The sequence below is a fragment of the Panulirus ornatus genome, chromosome 10 (assembly GCF_036320965.1).
Source record: "Panulirus ornatus isolate Po-2019 chromosome 10, ASM3632096v1, whole genome shotgun sequence".
Lineage (NCBI taxonomy): Eukaryota > Metazoa > Arthropoda > Malacostraca > Decapoda > Palinuridae > Panulirus > Panulirus ornatus.
The window spans coordinates 52,477,178-52,496,719 of record NC_092233.1 but is presented as its reverse complement, the minus strand read 5'-3'; the positions used below and the strand labels follow the sequence as shown (position 1 = coordinate 52,496,719).

Genomic DNA, 19,542 nt, shown 5'->3' with positions numbered 1-19,542 from the left:
AGACGAAAGAAATGGCCCAACCCACCCCCATACACATGTATATACATACGTCCACACTCGCAAATATACATACCTACACAGCTTTCCATGGTTTACCCCAGACGCTTCACATGCCTTGATTCAATCCACTGACAGCACGTCAACCCCGGTATACCACATCGATCCAATTCACTCTATTCCTTGCCCTCCTTTCACCCTCCTGCATGTTCAGGTCCCGATCACACAAGATCTTTTTCACTCCATCTTTCCACCTCCAATTTGGTCTCCCTCTTCTCCTCGTTCCCTCCACCTCCGACACATATATCCTCTTGGTCAATCTTTCCTCACTCATTCTCTCCATGTGCCCAAACCATTTCAAAACACCCTCTTCTGCTCTCTCAACCACGCTCTTTTTATTTCCACACATCTCTCTTACCCTTACGTTACTTACTCAATCAAACCACCTCACACCACACATTGTCCTCAAACATCTCATTTCCAGCACATCTATCCTTCTGCGCACAACTCTATCCATAGCCCATGCCTCGCATATATACACATGTACATAATTCATACTGTCTGCCTTTATTTACTCCCATCGCCACCTCGCCACACATGGAATAACAACCCCCCTCCCCCCTCATGTGTGCGAAGTAGTGCTAGGAAAAGACAACAAAGGCCCCATTTGTTCACACTCAGTCTCTAGCTGTCATGTGATAATGCACCAAAACCACAGCTCCCTTTCCACATCCAGGCCCCACACAACTTTCCATGGTTTACCCCAGACGCTTCACATGCCCTCGTTCAATCCATTTCAAGCACGTCGACCCCGGTATACCACATCATTCCAATTCACTCTATTCCTTCCATGCCTTTCACCCTCCTGCATGTTCAGGCCCCGATCACTCAAAATCTTTTTCACTCCATCTTTCAACCTCCAATTTGGTCTCCCACTTCTTGTTCCCTCCACCTCCGACACATATATCCTCTTGGTCAATCTTTCCTCACTCATTCTCTCCATGGGACCAAACCATTTCAAAACACCCTCTTCTGCTCTCTCAACCACACTCTTTTTATTTCCACACATCTCTCTTACCCTTACATTACTTACTTGATCAAACCACTTCACACAACATGTTGTCCTCAAACATCTCATTTCCAGCACATCCACCCTCCTGCGCACAACTCTATCCATAGTCCACGCCTCGCAACCATACAACATTGTTGGAACCACTATTCCCTCAAACATACCCATTTTTGCTTTCTGAGATAATGTTCTCGACTTCCAAACATTCTTCAAGGCTCCCAGAATTTTCGTCCCCTACCCCACCCCATGATTCACTTCCACTTCCATGGTTCCATCCACTGCCAGATCCACTCCCAGATATCTAAAACGCTTTACTTTCTCCAGTTTTTCTCTATTCAAACTTACCTCCCAATTGACTTGATCCTCAACCCTACTGTACCTAATAGCCTTGCTCTTATTCACATTTCCTCTTAACTTTCTTCTTTCATACACTTTACCAAACTCAGTCACCAGCTTCTGCAGTTTCTCACATGAATCAACCACCAGCGCTGTATCATCAGCGAACAACAACTGACTTACTTCCCGAGCTCTTTCATCCACAACAGACAGCATACTTGCCCCTCTTTCCAAAACTTTTGCATTCACCTCCCTAACAACCCTATCCATAAACAAATTAAACAACCATGGAGACATCACACACCCGTGCCGCAAATCTACATTCACTGAGAACTAATCACTTTCCTCTCTTCCTACACGTACACATGCCTTACATCCTCAATAAAAACTTTTCACTGCTTCTAACAACTTGCCTCCCACATCATATATTCTTAATACCTTCCACAGAGCATCTCTATCAATTCTGTCATATGCCTTCTCCAGATCCATAAATGCTATATACAAATCCATTTGCTTTTCTAAGTATTTCTCACATACATTCTTCAAAGCAAACACCTGATCCACACATCCTCTACCACTTCTGAAACCACACTGCTCTTCCCCAATCTGATGCTCTGTACATGCTTTCACCCTCTCAATCAATACCCTCCCACATAATTTACCAGGAATACTCAACTAACTTATACGTCTGTAATTTGAGCACTCACTCTTATCCCCTTTGCCTTTGTACAATGGCACTATGCAAGCATTCCGCCAATCCTCAGGCATCTCACCATGAATCATACATACATTAAATAACCTTACCAACCAGTCAACAATAAAGTCACCCCTTTTTTTAATAAATTCCACTGCAATACCATCCAAACCTGCTGCCTTGCCGGCTTTCATCTCCCGTAAAGCTTTTACTACCTCTTCTCTGTTCACCAAATCATTTTCCCTAACCCTCTCACTTTGCACACCACTTCGACCAAAACACCCTATATCTGCCACTATATCATCAAACACATTCAACAAACCTTCAAAATACTCACTCCATCTCCTTCTCACATCACCACTACTTGTTATCACCTCTCCATTAGCCCCCTTCACTGATGTTCCCATTTGCTCCCTTGTCTTACGCACTTTATTTACCTCCTTCCAAAACATCTTTTTATTCTCCCTAAAATTTAATGATACTCTCTCACCCCAACTCTCATTTGCCCTCTTTTTCACCTCTTGCACCTTTCTCTTGACCTCCTGGCTCTTTCTTTTATACATCTCCCACTTATTTGCATTTTTCCCTGCAAAAATCGTCCAAATGCCTCTCTCTTCTCTTTCACTAATAATCTTACTTCTTCATCCCACCGCTCACTACTCTTTCTAATCAACCCACCTCCCACGCTTCTCATGCCACGAGCATCTTTTGCGCAAGCTATCACTGCTTCCCTAAATACATCTCATTCCTCCCCCAGCTTTGTCGCTGTCTCCCGCGTTAGCGAGGTAGTGAAAGGAAACAGGCGAAAGAATGTCCCAACCCATCCACATACCCATGTATATACATACACATCCACACACGCAAATATACATACCTATACATCTCAACGTATACATATATATACACACACAGACATATACATATATACACATGCACATAATTCATACTGTCTGCCTTTATTCCCATTGCCACCCCACCACGCATGAATATAACCACCCCCTCCCCTCAAAAGTCGCGAGGTAGCGCTAGGAAAAGACAACAAAGGCCACTTTCGTTCACATACAGTCTCTAGCTGTCATGTAATAATGCACCAAAACCACAGCTCCCTTTCCACATCCAGACCCCACAGAACTTTCCTTGGTTTACCCCATACGCTTCACATGCCCTGGTTCAATCCATTGACAGCATGTCGACCCCGGTATACCACATCGTTCCAATTCACTCTATTCCTTGCACGCCTTTCACCCTCCTGCATGTTCAGGCCCCGATCACTCAAAGTCTTTTTCACTCCATCTTTCCACCTCCAATTTGGTCTCCCACTTTACCTTGTTCCCCCCAATTCTGACACATATATCCTCTTCATGAACCTTTACTCACTCATTCTCTGCATATTCTCTTGTGCTCTCTCAACTACACTCTTTGTTACCACACATCTCTCTTGCCCTTCCACTACTTAATCAAACCACCTTACACCAAATACTGTCCTCAAACATTTCATTTCCAACACATCCACCTTCTTATGCACAACCCTATCTGTAGCCCATGCCCTGCAAACATACAATATTGTTGGAACAACTATTACTTCAAACATAATCATAACTGCTCTCCAAAATGAGGTTCTCTCTTTCCAAACATTATCATCACTCCTAGAACCTTCACTTCCTCCCCTACCCCATGACTTAATTCTGCTTCCATGGTTACATTTGCTGCTAATTCCACTCCCAGATATCTAAAACACTTCATTTCCTCCAATTTTTCTCTATTCAAACTTACATCCTGACTAACTTGTCCTTCAACCCAGCTGAACTGAATAACCTAGCTTTTATTCACATTTACTCTCAAGTTTCTCCTTTCACTCACCCTTCCAAACTCAGTGACCAACTTCTGCAGCTTCTCACCCAAATCAGCCACTAGTGCTGTATGAATGGTAAACAATAACTGAATGACTTCCTAGGCTCTCTCATCTGCAACAGACTGCATAATTGCCCTCTATCCAAAACACTTGCATTTACCTCCCTAACCACTCCATCAATAAACAAACAACCATTGTGACATCACACACCCTATCTGCAGACCAGCCTTCATTGGGAAGCAATTACTTTCCTCTCTTCCTACTTGTACAAATGCCTTACACCCCTGATAAAACTTCTCACTGCTTTTAGCACCTCTTACCTCACACACCATATATTCTTAGGATCTTCGCCAAAGTATCTCTATCAACCCTATCATATGCCTTCTCCAGATCCATAAATGCCATATACGAATCCATCTGTTTTTCTAAGTATTTCTCACACATTCTTTAAAGCAAATACCTGATCCATGCATCTTCTACCACTTCTGGAACTACAACGATCCTCCTAAATCTGATATTCTGTCAATCAATACCCTCCAATACAACTTACTAGGTATATTTGACAAACTAACGCTTCTGTACTTTGAACACTCACCTCTGTCCCCCTTGCCTTTATGCAATGGCACTATACATACATTCCACCGATCTTCAGGCACCTTACCATAATCCATACATAAACTGAATATCCATACCAACCAATCAACAACACAATCACTCCCTTTCTTAATGAATTCAACTATAACACCATGCACTTCTACTGCCTTGCCACATTTCACCCCCCAGGAGTAGTGCTACTACTTCCTTAGCTCTTGTCCTCTCACTAAACCTCACTTCACTCCTATGACATTTCCAGTCTTCCCCTTTACCCTTGAGCTTCGTTTCACTCAGATCCAGAATATCCAGGTTTCTTTACTCAAACACTACCTATCTCTCCTCTCTTCTCATCTTGGCTACATCCACAAGCATTCAGACATCCTAGTCTAAGCCTTCAAGAAAGATGAGCAATCCCTGCTGGCTCCTTCTGCTTCTTCTTTTAGAAATTGAAATACAAGAAGGGAGGGTTTCCAGCCATCCCCCTTGCTTCTGCACCCTTTAGACACACAAATCACTGTTCAGCAACAATACACTTCCCTTACATGCAAGCAGAACAAAAATGACATAACAAATTAATGTGTTCACTCTTCACAGGAGCCACCACAAACATAATCTTGCAAGTGTACAGAGCAGTGTCTCACATGGTGGGGATGTCATCACCTGAGACTGGGCGTCATCACAACTGGGGTGAAGCCGCAGCTGGTGGGTACTCTTCTTGACCCATGAGTGTCATGGGGATCAGCAAAACCCTGGAATGTAAGTGACATCTTTTTCGCAAAGACAGGCAGCTAATGCTGTCCAGCTTCTCTGAGTATTGTCCATGCAGTTTCACCTCCACTAACACGGCCAACCTGTCTCACACCTTTGAAGCAATGTCCTGCAAGCAGACAGAGGTGCCCATGGACAGCTGGTGCAGTGTAGTGAAGTCACCTGCTAGGCTGCCCTGCAAGAGAGCCTGGCTTTCTGCTATGGACCACTCCCTGCTTTGCAGAGCAGTTCTCCATGGCCGGTTTATCAGATAATGTTGCCGAGGCACCGGGACACCATCTTGCAACTGTCTTCGTGCTGCCAGCTATGTGGGCAATGTATCCCCCTCTCTTACGGGGGTGTTGGAGATATTGAAGCATTGCCTGAGTTGCTTTGCTATTGAGCAAGACACGTCCAAAACCCATGTTGCCCATCAACATCCATTTGGCAGCCTTTACCGCAGCTTTGGCATGTCCACTGGATTAGGGAAAGTGGGCTCAGGAGATGAGGGCAATGATTCCCCATTTTTTGCTGTTGAGATTGGTACCCCTGTCTGAGGTGATTTCCTTGGGTGAGCCCTATCTCCTAAAGAAGGCCAGCAGCCTAGCGATAACTTGGGCTTTTCCCATGCAAGTCTGAATCCTACTCACTACACCATGCAAGAGGAGCAATGAAAGTAAGTAGTCTGTCCCCACTTTATAATAAAGAAGTATCCTTTCATAGGAGAGGGGTGGCATCACCTTTGTCTCAGTCGACTCCTGCCTCCAACTGCCCAGCAAGCATGCTAATCGGTGCCCACTGCCCAACTATTGTACTACATGCTAAACCCTTCAGTGATAGAAGAGTTAAAAGAAAGTGTGTGTACTTAAATGTGGCACAGAAACAGGTTACATTCGAATTAACAGACTTTCGGCATTAATGGACACACCCTCCCCCATTAGCCCATTAAATCAAGGGTTTGGTGTATAGAAAGAATTACAAGAAGGAAAAAAAATGGGAAAACTTTTAAAAAATTTTGAAAAAGTGAAAAACCTTTCTTTTAAAATGTGCTACGTCAAAATTATTGGGAAAGACATGAGAAGGTAGGAAGGTCCAAGGCTTTGACGAGTAGGGAAAGAAGCAGATATCAACATGGCCCACCCTTGAGTTGCTGATGACCACAATAATCATATGATGCAGCAGCTTGCTGAGTATTGCGTGGTCTAGTTAGTGGTAAGGGTACACAAGCAGCCAGCTCTCAGGAGCAAAACCTAAAGTAATACCTATAGAAGAGGGAAAATGAATCAACATTGCAGCGTAGAGCAAGGGGGTCAAGTTTGGAAGTTAGCCTGGGACAGTTTATAAGTCGGACTGTTTTCGACAACTCTGTCAAGTAAGGATACAGATTTAGAATCACCCAAAATGTAAGGGCAGTACTCCATACAAGGATGAATCAATCCCTTGAATGCATGGAGCAACTATTCAGAAGAGAAGTTTCAACATCTAAACAGGACACCCACTTCCTTAGAGGAAGACTTACCTATACCCATAATGTGGGGTTACCAAGTAAGAGTGGAGAATACAGTAATGCCAAGCATGTCCATTGAGTCAAGAGGTGTAATTACAGAACCATCAAAGGAGAGATGAGAGTTGTGAGGAGTTTTCTGTAGAGAGACGGATAGAAACTGAGTACTATAGCTGTCTCTTCAATTGATAAAGCAACTCTTTGATTCCTTTTTCTCCCTTACCTCACCCCCTGATGCCCCTATTACTAATCCTATACCCCTTCCCATAATCTCTTCAAATCGTATAAAAGTACTTCTCTCTCTGAATACAAACAAGGCTACAGCGCAAATGGCATCCGTCCCTGTGTACTGAAAAAGTATGCTTCTGAACTTGTATCTCTGCTTGTTTGTCTGTTGTGTTTCTGTTGAAAAGTCAGAAGTTTTCTTCTTCTTGGAACCATACATTGATATTACCCATCCCTAAGAAGGATGTGATCATTCTAACCTCTCTAACTATTGTCCTGTTGCTTTGAAATCTACCATTTCTAAGTCTCAGAATCCCTCCCCAGCTCCAATATCCTCATACATACTGAATCTCACAGTCCTCTCTCTGATCACCAGAATGGCTTCCACAAGGTAGCATCCAGTGATGATATCTTTTCTAAACTTACTAATATCTAATCACCATCCCTGAAAGATTTTTGGGAATCCTATGTAGTTGCCCTTGAAACATCCACAGCTTTAGACAGGGTATGGCACTGGGGTTTCATCTTTAAGCTACACCTCTTTGGGCTCCACCCCCCCCCCTTCATATCTAGCTTCCTCTCTGGCCGATCTATCTCTATGGAAGTTACTGGATCAGCCTCTCTCCCCTTCTCCATCAACAGCAGTGTCCCTCAAGGTTCTGCCCTGACTAATACACTTTTTTCTCTCCTTTTTATCAACAATTTCTTTTATTCCACAAATAATTAAATGCATCCATACACTGATGTCTTAACACTGCATTTCTCCACATCCTTTAGTTCTACTCTTTCATCTTTCATTCAATCTGCATCTCAGTCTAAAGACAATTTCATCAATAAACTCAGATTTGGAGGGATATCTCAGTGGGGTAGGCAAAACCTGGTTAAGTTGTAGTTTTATACCTCCAAGACCCAGTTTTTACTCATCTCTCATTCAAAACTTCCTCACAACTTTCCTTTCGCCTTTGATCATTCTGTAATTCCACCTCTTAACTCAATGAAAACAACTGGTATTACCGTAACATCCATTCTAACTTGGAAACCCCACATTACAGAAATAGCTAAATCTGTCTCTACAAAACTGATAGTCCTACAGTTTAGATGTCAAAATTCCTTTTCTTCCAAAAAGTTACTCTGTTCATACAAAGGATTGATCCACCCTTGTATGGAGTACTACTCTCACATCTGGGATGACTCCAGATCTGACAGAGTTGCAGTGCTACTTATAAACTCTCATATATCAACTTCAAAACTTGACCTACTTGCCCTATCCTGCAATTTTGGTTCACTTTCCCTCATCTATAGGTATTACTTTGATTTTTCTCCTAAAAGTCAGCTGCTTGTGTGCCTCCATCCATAGCTAAACCACACAATACTCAGCAAGCTGCTGCACATCACAAGTTTACTGTGTGGCCACTGGCAACACAAGGGTGGGCCATTTTGATAACTTACTTTCCTTCGCCTTGAAGCTTTGGAACACTGTACCCTCTCATGTCCTTCCCAACAACTATGGCCTAGCACATTCTAAAAGAAAGGTTTTTCAATTCCTCCATTATCAGTAAATATTTTTCCTTGTCTCTTTTTTTTCATTAACCTCTCTATATTTCAATTGAGGCCTGTGACTGGAGACTCAAATACGGAAAAAAAGTTAGTGAAGGTGTTGATTTTAGAGTATGGGTTTGCCCTCTGATTTCTACTGATGGTGAGTGGTTGTATCTGAGCTAGTTTCTTTGCCCTATGAGGTGCAAGACTTGTGGGGAGAAATTTAGGGTGTATTTCTTTCTATACCCTTGTGGTATGTGCATTTTGCTGGCTTGGGTAGAAATGCTTACAAATTGTAAGATTAAATGATCCAAGGATAAGAAATCAACTATACTGAAGTTCTGGAGCCTTGTTTCAAGGTATTGTATGAAAGATGGCTGGTCTGCTTTCCAATAGTTTGTGCAAGTTTTCTAAGTAGCTGTTTTGACCGGAAGGCTAGATGGAGTGTCATCGAGATGGGCAAGTGATGAGAAATTAGCTCATGCAGAAAGCTCCAGTTGGCCCTTGTGTGTAGTTCTGTTGAACAGAATGTGATGTATTGCAAGGGTGAGTGCTGTCGCAGTTGGTTTGAGAATTTGGTTGGTTGGATGCATGTGTTGAGGATATTGAGAGGTTGCAGTTTGTTTATCAACCCACCTCGGGGATCATGGGTGGGAGTTGATCCAAGCAGAAACCATTGGTGGGCATTGAAATCTTCAAAGAGGTAAGTGTTAGGCATGTTGGCAAATTTCTGTAGTTGGGAAGTACACAAGAACACGTCATTATCAAAAGCTATGGATGACCACGAAGAAAACGAAGTAGCATCATACCCATGCATCTGAAACTGCCATGTTCCATTGATAAACTATCTAATCAAGTGATAAAATATTTTGATTACTGACTTTTTTGGGGGGAGGGATGATGGAGCTATTTCATCATCTACCTATAATGAGTACCCTATTTCTTATAATCAAAGTAAAACAATATAAGTAAAAACTTCAGTAAATATAACAGCGAATTATCTCCATATAAGAGCAGAAAATAAGAAAGTAAAGATCAAAACACAAGTTAAAGAATTACATTTGTCTTAAAGAAATAATTAACAAATGTTAAGTATTAACATATTAACTGTAATCAATAACATATGTCTAAACATCTTTAAAAAACAATAGAAAATAGAAAATAGAAGGCAAGAAAATTAAAAATAAATTAAAAGTAAATCATGAAGATATACATGTTGCCAATAACTTTCTCAGAAAAGTATTGTAAAGCTTGATTTGTGAAACAGCTTTTTTTAATGGAAAGGACCAGTGACTTTTTTTGCAAAAAGAATAAATTGGAAACAACAGCGAAGAAGAGAGTGAGGGGCCTTCCCTAAGTAGGTCTGCTTGGACTGGTAAAGGCTTTTCATGATATAGTGAGCATGATGTTGGGTGTGGGAAAGGGAAAAATGGCTCCTAAGTGACCATGGCCAATTGATCTACCTCTAGCCACAAAATTTTTTGCAATGTATAAGAGTCTGCTGTATGAGGTTTATAGAGCATTTTGCAGATTATCTTCCTTCCACAGCACAATAGAACAAACAGAATATGTCCTTAAATTGCTCTAACAGATCAACTTACCAAAGAGCAGTAGGGATCAATAAGACGGTATTCAAGTGTTTGAGCTTGGAGAACTCTAAAAAGGTTGTGGTGATCAAATTTAACAGGATCAGCACTTATATATTCATCCATTCCATGTTTCTTAGCTTTATCTGCATCTGGAAAGAGACCTTAAATTCAGTGCAATATCTCCTTAATATTCAAATGATAATTACAGACTGAAGTTTTTCCAATACCTGATTCTGAATAGCAATTTACTGATAATAACAAAACTATTATGAATGAAAAGTCATAATTTTGGTGGTGGGGCTTTCATATCTGGCTAGACGATTTAACCACAAATGGAAGGTCCAACCATAGGTCCCCTTCATTACTGGTTATATTGGAGACACTGTGTTCCCTCTCACATGAAGAATATCCTCAGTTCCAGTCCCAATAACACTAATCATGTAAGTCTTCTTATATGAAAATGGTGAAGAGCTTGTAGATTTGTGTGCTGAAAAAGGACTGGTGATTGGAAATACCTGGTTTAAAAAGAGAGATATACATAAGTATACGTACATAAGTAGGAGAGATGGCCAGAAGGCATTATTGGATTACGTGTTAACTGATTGGCGTGAGACATTTCAATGTTAATGTGCTGAGATGGGCAACTGGAGGGATGTCTGATCATTATCTAGTGGAGGCGAAGGTGAAGATTTGTAGAGGTTTTCAGAAAAGAAGAGAGAATGTTGGGGTGAAGAGAGTGGTGAGAGTAAGTGAGCTTGGAAAGGAGACTTGTGTGAGAAAGTACCAGGAGAGATTGAGTGCAGAATGGAAAAAGGTAAGAGCAAATGACATAAGGGGAGTGGGGGAGAAATGGGATGTATCTAGGGAAGCAGTGATGGCTTGCACAAAAGATGTTTGTGGCATGAGAAAGGTGGGAGGTGGGCAGATTAGAAAGGGTAGTGAGTGGTGGGATGAAGAAGTAAGATTGTTAGTGAAAGAGAAGAGAAAGGTGTTTGGATGATTTTTGCAGGGAAGTAGCACAAATGACTGGGAGACGTATAAAAGAAAGAGGCAGGAGGTCATGAGGCAGGTGCAAGAAGTGAAAAGGAGGGCAAATGAGAGTTGAGGTGAGAGAGTATCAATGACTTTGGGGGAGAATAAACAAGATGCTTCGGAAGGAGGTAAACGAAGTGTGTAAGACAAGACAACAAATGGGAACATCGGTGAAGTGAGAAGGAGATGGAGTAAGTATTTTGAAGGTTTGTTGAATGTGTTTGACGAAAGAGTGGCAGATAAAGTGTGTTTTGGTCAAGGTGGTGTGCAAACTGAGAGGGTCAGGGAGATTGGTTTGGTAAATAGAGAAGAGGTAGTGAAAGCTTTGCAGAAGATGAAAGCCAGCAAGGCAGCAAGTTTGGATGGTTCTGCAGTGGAATTCATTAAAAAAAAGGGGGTGACTGTATTGTTGACTGGTTGGTAAGGATATTCAATGTATGTATGGTTCATGGTGAGGTGCCTCAGGACTGGTGGAATGCATGCATAGTGCCATTGTATAAAGGCAAAGGGGATAAGAGTGAGTGTTCAAATTACAGAGGTGTAAGCTTGTTGAGTATTCCTAGGAAATTATATGGGAGGGTATCATTTGATAGGGTAAAGGCATGGCCAAAGCATCAGCTTGGGGAAGAGAAGTGGTAGAGGATGTGTGGATCAGGTATTTGCTTTGAAGAATGTATGTAAGCAATACTTAGAAAAGCAGATGGATTTGTATGTAGCATTTATGGATCTGGAGAAAGCATATGATAGAGTGGATAGAGATGCTTTGAGGAAGGTATCAAGAGTATAAGGTGTGGGAGGTAAGTTGCCAGAAGCAGTAAAAAGTTTTTATCAAGGATGTAAGGCATGTACACGAGTAGGAAGAGAGGAAAGTGATTGGTTCTCAGTGAACGTGGGTTTGTGGCAGGGGTGCATGATGTCTCCATAGCTGATTAATTTGTTTATGGATGGGGTTGTTAGGGAGGTGAATGCAAGAGTTTTGGAGACAGTAAGAGCAAGTATGCAGTCTGTTGTGGATAAGAGGGCTTGGGAAGTGAGTCAGTTGTTGTTCGTTGATGATACAGCACTGGTGGCTGATTTGGGTGAGAAACTGCAGAAGTTGGTGACTGAGTTTGGTTAGGTGTGTGAAAGAACAAAGTTGAGAATAAATGTGAATAAGAGCAAGGTTGTTAGGTTCAGTAAGGTTGAGGGACAAGTTAACTGGGAGGTAAGTTTGATCAGAGAAAAATTGGAGGAAGTGAAGGGTTTTAGATATCTAGGAGTGGATTTGGCAGCATATAGAACCATGGAAGTGGAAGTGAGTCACAGGGTGGGGGAGGGGACAATGGTTCTGGGAGTGTTGAAGAATGTGTGGAAGGTAAGAACATTACCTGGGGGAGTAAAAATGGGTATGTATAGAGGAATAGTGGTTGACAGGCATGGGCTATAGATAGGGTTGTGTGGAGGGTGAATGTGTTGGAAATGCAATGTATGAGGGCAATGTGGGGTGTGAGGTGGCTTGATTAAGTAATGAAAGGGTAAGAGAGATGTGTGGTAATAAAAAGAGTGTGGCTGAGAAAGCAGAGGAGGGTGTATTGAAATAAATGGTTTGGTCACATGGAGAGAATGAGTGGGGAAAGATTGACAAAGACAATATATGTGTCAGAGGTGAAGGGAATGAGGAAAGGCAGGAGACCAAATTGCAGGTGGAAGGATGGAGTAAAAAAGTTTTTGAGCGATCGGGGCTTGAACATACAGGAGGGAAAAGGCGTGCAAGGAATAGAGTGAATTGGAACGATGTGTTATACTTAGGTCAACATGCTGTCAATGAATTGAACCAGAGCATGTGAAGTGTTGGTGTAAATCATAAAAAGTTTTGTGCGGCCTGGATGTGGAAAGGGAGATTTGGTTTCAGTGCATTGCACATGACAGCCAGAGACTGAGTGTAAACAAATGTGGCCTTTGTTGTCTTTTCCTAGCACTACCTCACGTGCACACAGGGGGAGAGGGGTGCCATTTTCATGTGTGGCAGGGTGGTGGCAAGAATGGATGAAGGCAGCAAGTACGTATATGTACATGTGTATATATGTTTATGCCTGTGTATGTATAAGTATGTATATGCTGAAATATGAGAAGTGGGAGCCTGAAATCAGACATGGAATAATGGAGTGAAGAAGATTCTAAGCGACTGGGGCCTGAACATGTAGGAGGGTGAAAAGTGTGCAAGGAATAGTGAATTGGAACGATGTAGTATACCGGGGTCAACGTGCTGTCAATGGATTGAACCAGGGTATGTGAAGCATCTGGGGTAAATGATGAAATACGAGAAGTGGGAGACCAAATTGTAGATGGAAGGATGGAGTGAAAAAGATTTTGAGCGATAGGCGCCTGAACATGCAGGAGGGTGAAAGGCGTGCAAGGAATAAAGTGAATTGGAACAGTGTGGTATACCCGGGTCAACATGCTCTTAATGGATTGAACCAGGGCATGTAAAGCATCTGGGGGAAACCATGGAAAGTTTTCTGGGCCTAGATGTGGAAAGGGGGCTGTGGTTTCGGTGCATTATACATGACAGCTAGAGACTGAGTGTGAACGAATGTAGCCTTTGTTGTCTTTTCCTAGCGCTACCTTGTGCACATGCGGGGGGAAGGGATTTTCATTTCATGTGTGGCAGGATGGTGACGGAAAGGAACGAGGGCAGACAGTATGAATTATGTACATGTGTACATATGTATATATCTATGTATGTATATATATGTATACGTTGAAATGTATAGGTATGTATATGTGCATGTGTGGATGTGTATGTATGTATATGTGTATGTGGGTGGGTTGGGCCATTCTTCGTCTGTTTCCTTGTGCTACCTTGCTAATGCAAGGTAGCACAAAGTATTTATCTATATATCATACTTTATCGCTATCTCTCGTGTTAGCAATGTAGCACAAGGAAATAGATGAAAAAATGGCCCAACCCACCCACATACACATGTATCTACATACACGTCCACATACGCATGTATACATACCTGTACATTTCAACATATATATACATACAAAGACATACATATAGATACATGTAAATAATTCATACTTGCTGCCTTTATTCATTCCTGTTGCCACCCCTTCACACATAAAAGAACCCCCCCACCCCATGCGTGCGAGGTAGCGCTAGGAAAAGACAACAAAGGCCACAGTTGTTAACACTCAGTCTCTAGCTGTCATGTATAATGCACCGAAACCACAGTTCCATTTCCAAATCCAGGCACCACAGAACTTTCCATGGTTTACCCTAGACGCTTCACATGCCCTGGTTCAATCCATTGACAGCACATTGACCCCAGTATACCACATCATTCCAATTCACTCTATTCCTCCCACGCCTTTCACCCTCCTGCATGTTCAGGCCCCGACCGCTCAAAATCGTTTTCACTCCATTTTTCCACCTCCAATTTGGTCTCCCACTTCTCCTTGTTCCCTCCACCTCTGACACATACATCCTCTTTGTCAATCTTTCCTCACTCATTCTCCCCATGTGACCAAACCATTTCAAAACACCCTCTTCTGCTCTCTCAACCACACTCTTTTTATCACCACACATCTCTCTTACCCTTTCATTACTTACTCGATCAAATCACCTCACACCACACATTGTCCTCAAACATCTCATTTCCAACACATCCACCCTCCTTCACACAACTCTATCTATAGCCCACACCTCGCAACCATATAGCATTGTTGGAACCACTGTTCCTTAAAACATACCCATTTTTGCTCTCCGAGATAATGTTCTCGTCTTCCACACATATTTAAACGCTCCCAGAACTTTCGACCCCTCCCCCACCCTGTGACTCATTTCCGCTTCCTTGGTTCCATCCACTGCCAAATCCACTCCCACATATCTAAAACACGTCACTTTCTCCAGTTTTTCTCCATTCAGACTTACCTCCCAATTGACTTGTCCCTCAACCCTACTGTACCTAATAATCTTGCCCTTATTCATATTTACTCTCAGCTTTCTTCTTTCACACTTTACCAAACTCAGTCACCAGCAATTTCAGTTTCTCACCCGAATCAACCACCAGCTCTGTATCATCAGCGAACAACAACTGACTCACTTCCCAGGCTCTCTCATCCACAACAGACTGCATACTTGCCCCTCTTTCCAAAACTCTTGCATTCACCTCCCTAACAATCCCATCCATAAACAAATTAAACAACCATGGAGACATCATGCACCCCTGCTGCAAACCGACATTCACAGAGAACAAATAACCTTCCTCTCTTCCTACACGTACACATGCCTTACATCCTTGATAAAAACTTTTCTCTGCTTCTAAGAACTTGCCTCCCACACCATATATTCTTAATACCTTCCACAGAGCATCTTTATCAACTCCATCATATGCCTTCTCCAGATCTATAAATGCTACATACAAATCTATTTGATTTTCAAAGTATTTCTCACACACATTCTTCAAAGCAAACACCTGATCCACACATCCTCAACCACTTCTGAAACCACACCACTCTTCCCCAATCTGATGCTCTGTACATGCCTTCACCCTCTCAATCAATACCCTCCCATAGAATTTCCCAGGAATACTCAACAAACTTATACCTCTGTAATCTGAACACTCAACTTTATCTCCTTTGCCTTTGTACAATATAAATTATATATACATATATATATATATATATATATATATATATATATATATATATATATATATATATATATATATATATATTTTTTTTTTTTTTCATACTATTCGCTATTTCCCGCGATAGCGAGGTAGCGTTAAGAACAGAGGACTGGGCCTTTGAGGGAATATCCTCACCTGGCCCTCTTCTCTGTTCCTTCTTTTGGAAGGATAGCGGATTAAGAATACTTCCCACGTATTCCCTGCGTGTCGTAGAAGGCGACTAAAAGGGGAGGGAGCGGGGGTGGGGGCCGGAAATCCTCCCCTCTCATTTTTTTTTAAATTTCAAAAGAAGGAACAGAGGGGGCCAGGTGAGAATATTCCAAAAAAGGCCAAGTCCTCTGTTCTTAACGCTACCTCGCTAACGCGGGAAATGGCCAATAGTTTAAAAAAAAAATATATATATATATATATATATATATATAAGTGAGCTTGGGAAGGAGACCTGTGTGAGGAAGTACCAGGAGAGACTGTGTACAGAATGGAAAAAGGTGAGAACAATGGAAGTAAGGGGAGTGGGGGAGGAATGGGATGTATTTAGGGAATCAGTGATGGATTGCGCAAAAGATGCTTGTGGCATGAGAAGAGTGGGAGGTGGGTTGATTAGAAAGGGTAGTGAGTGGTGGGATGAAGAAGTAAGAGTATTAGTGAAAGAGAAGAGAGAGGCACTTGGACGATTTTTGCAGGGAAAAAATGCAATTGAGTGGGAGATGTATAAAAGAAAGAGACAGGAGGTCAAGAGAAAGGTGCAAGAGGTGAAAAAAAGGGCAAATGAGAGTTGGGGTGAGAGAGTATCATTAAATTTTAGGGAGAATAAAAAGATGTTCTGGAAGGAGGTAAATAAAGTGCGTAAGACAAGGGAGCAAATGGGAACTTCAGTGAAGTGCGCAAATGGGGAGGTGATAACAAGTAGTGGTGATGTGAGAAGGAGATGGAGTGAGTATTTTGAAGGTTTGTTGAATGTGTTTGATGATAGAGTGGCAGATATAGGGTGTTTTGGTTGAGGTGGTGTGCAAAGTGAGAGGGTTAGGGAAAATGATTTGGTAAACAGAGAAGAGGTAGTGAAAGCTTTGCGGAAGATGAAAGCCGGCAAGGCAGCGGGTTTGGATGGTATTGCAGTGGAATTTATTAAAAAAGGGGGTGACTGTATTGTTTACTGGTTGGTAAGGTTATTTAATGTATGTATGACTCATGGTGAGGTGCCTGAGGATTGGCGGAATGCGTGCATAGTGCCATTGTACAAAGGCAAAGGGGATAAGAGTGAGTGCTCAAATTACAGAGGTATAAGTTTGTTGAGTATTCCTGGCAAATTATATGGGAGGGTATTGATTGAGAGGGTGAAGGCATGTACAGAACATCAGATTGGGGAAGAGCAGTGTGGTTTCAGAAATGGTAGAGGATGTGTGGATCAGGTGTTTGCTTTGAAGAATGTATGTGAGAAATACTTAGAAAAGCAAATGGATTTGTATGTAGCATTTATGGATCTGGAGAAGGCATATGATAGAGTTGATAGAGATGCTCTGTGGAAGGTATTAAGAATATATGGTGTGGGAGGAAAGTTGTTAGAAGCAGTGAAAAGTTTTTATCGAGGATGTAAGGCATGTGTACGTGTAGGAAGAGAGGAAAGTGATTGGTTCTCAGTGGATGTAGGTTTGCGGCAGGGGTGTGTGATGTCTCCATGGTTGTTTAATTTGTTTATGGATGGGGTTGTTAGGGAGGTAAATGCAAGAGTTTTGGAAAGAGGGGCAAGTATGAAGTCTGTTGGGGATGAGAGAGCTTGGGAAGTGAGTCAGTTGTTGTTCGCTGATGATACAGCGCTGGTGGCTGATTCATGTGAGAAACTGCAGAAGCTGGTGACTGAGTTTGGTAAAGTGTGTGGAAGAAGAAAGTTAAGAGTAAATGTGAATAAGAGCAAGGTTATTAGGTACAGTAGGGTTGAGGGTCAAGTCAATTGGGAGGTGAGTTTGAATGGAGAAAAACTGGAGGAAGTGAAGTGTTTTAGATATCTGGGAGTGGATCTGGCAGCGGATGGAACCATGGAAGCGGAAGTGGATCATAGGGTGGGGGAGGGGGCGAAAATTCTGGGGGCCTTGAAGAATGTGTGGAAGTCGAGAACATTATCTCGGAAAGCAAAAATGGGTATGTTTGAAGGAATAGTGGTTCCAAAAATGTTGTATGGTTGCGAGGCGTGGGCTATGGATAGAGTTGTGCGCAGGAGGATGGATGTGATGGAAATGAGATGTTTGAGGACAATGTGTGGTGTGAGGTGGTTTGATCGAGTGAGTAACATAAGGGTAAGAGAGATGTGTGGAAATAAAAAGAGCGTGGTTGAGAGAGCAGAAGAGGGTGTTTTGAAGTGGTTTGGGCACATGGAGAGAATGAGTGAGGAAAGATTGACCAAGAGGATATATGTATCGGAGGTGGAGGGAAAGAGGAGAAGAGGGAGACCAAATTGGAGGTGGAAAGATGGAGTGAAAAAGATTTTGTGTGATCGGGGCCTGAACATGCAGGAGGGTGAAAGGAGGGCAAGGAATAGAGTGAATTGGAGCGATGTGGTATACCGGGGTTGACGTGCTGTCAGTGGATTGAATCAAGGCATGTGAAGTGTCTGGGGTAAACCATGGAAAGCTGTGTAGGTATGTATATTTGCGTGTGTGGACGTATGTATATACATGTGTATGGGGGGGTTGGGCCATTTCTTTCGTCTGTTTCCTTGCACTACCTCGCAAACGCGGGAGACAGCGACTAAGTATAATAAAAAAAAAAATATATATATATATAATTTTTTTTTTTATACTTATATATATATATATATATATACATATATATATATATATATATATATATATATATATATATATATATATATATATATATATATATATATATATTTATATATATATATACATATATATATATATGATTGGGTGATTGGGAATACTTGGTTTAAAAAGCGAGATATACATAAGTATACGTATGTAAGTAGGAGAGATGGACAGAGAGCGTTATTGGATTACGTGTTAATTGACAAGCGCGCGAAGGAGAGACTTTTGGATGTTAATGTGCTGAGAGGTGCAACTGGAGGGATGTCTGATCATTGTCTTCTAGAGGCTAAGGTGAAGATTTGTATGGGTTTTCAGAAAAAAAGAGTGAATGTTGGGGTGAAGAGGGTGATGAGAGTAAGTGAGTTTGGGAAGGAGACTTGTGTGAGGAAGTACCAGGAGAGACTGAGTACAGAATGGAAAAAGGTGAGAACAATGGAAGTAAGTGGAGTGAGGGAGGAATGGGATGTATTTAGGGAATCAGTGATGGAGTGCGCAAAAGATGCTCGTGGCATGAGAGGCGTGGGAGGTGGGTTGATTAGAAAGAGTAGTGAGCGGTGGGATGAAGAAGTAAGATTATTAGTGAAAGAGAAGAGAGAGGCATTTGGACGATTTTTGCAGGGAAAAAATGCAATTGAGTGGGAGATGTATAAAAGAAAGAGACAGGAGGTCAAGAGAAAGGTGCAAGAGGTGAAAAAGAGGGCAAATGAGAGTTGGGGTAAGAGAGTATCATTAAATTTTAGGGAGAATAAAAAGATGTTCTGGAAGGAGGTAAATAAAGTGCGTAAGACAAGGGAGCAAAGGTTAACTTCAGTGAAGGGGGCTAATGGGGAGGTGATAACAAGTAGTGGTGATGTGAGAAGGAG

General features: G+C 42.0%; 1 protein-coding gene across 1 annotated transcript in view; it reads right to left on the bottom strand.

Annotated features, from left to right (window-relative positions):
• Window positions 1-19,542, bottom strand: part of Cadps (calcium-dependent secretion activator 1) — a 1,554,015-nt gene that overhangs the window by 331,621 nt on the left and 1,202,852 nt on the right. Inside the window, exon 18 of the mRNA XM_071665310.1 lies at window positions 10,159-10,295. Coding sequence (XP_071521411.1) covers window positions 10,159-10,295 — 137 coding nt within the window. The remainder of the gene's footprint in view (window positions 1-10,158; window positions 10,296-19,542) is intronic.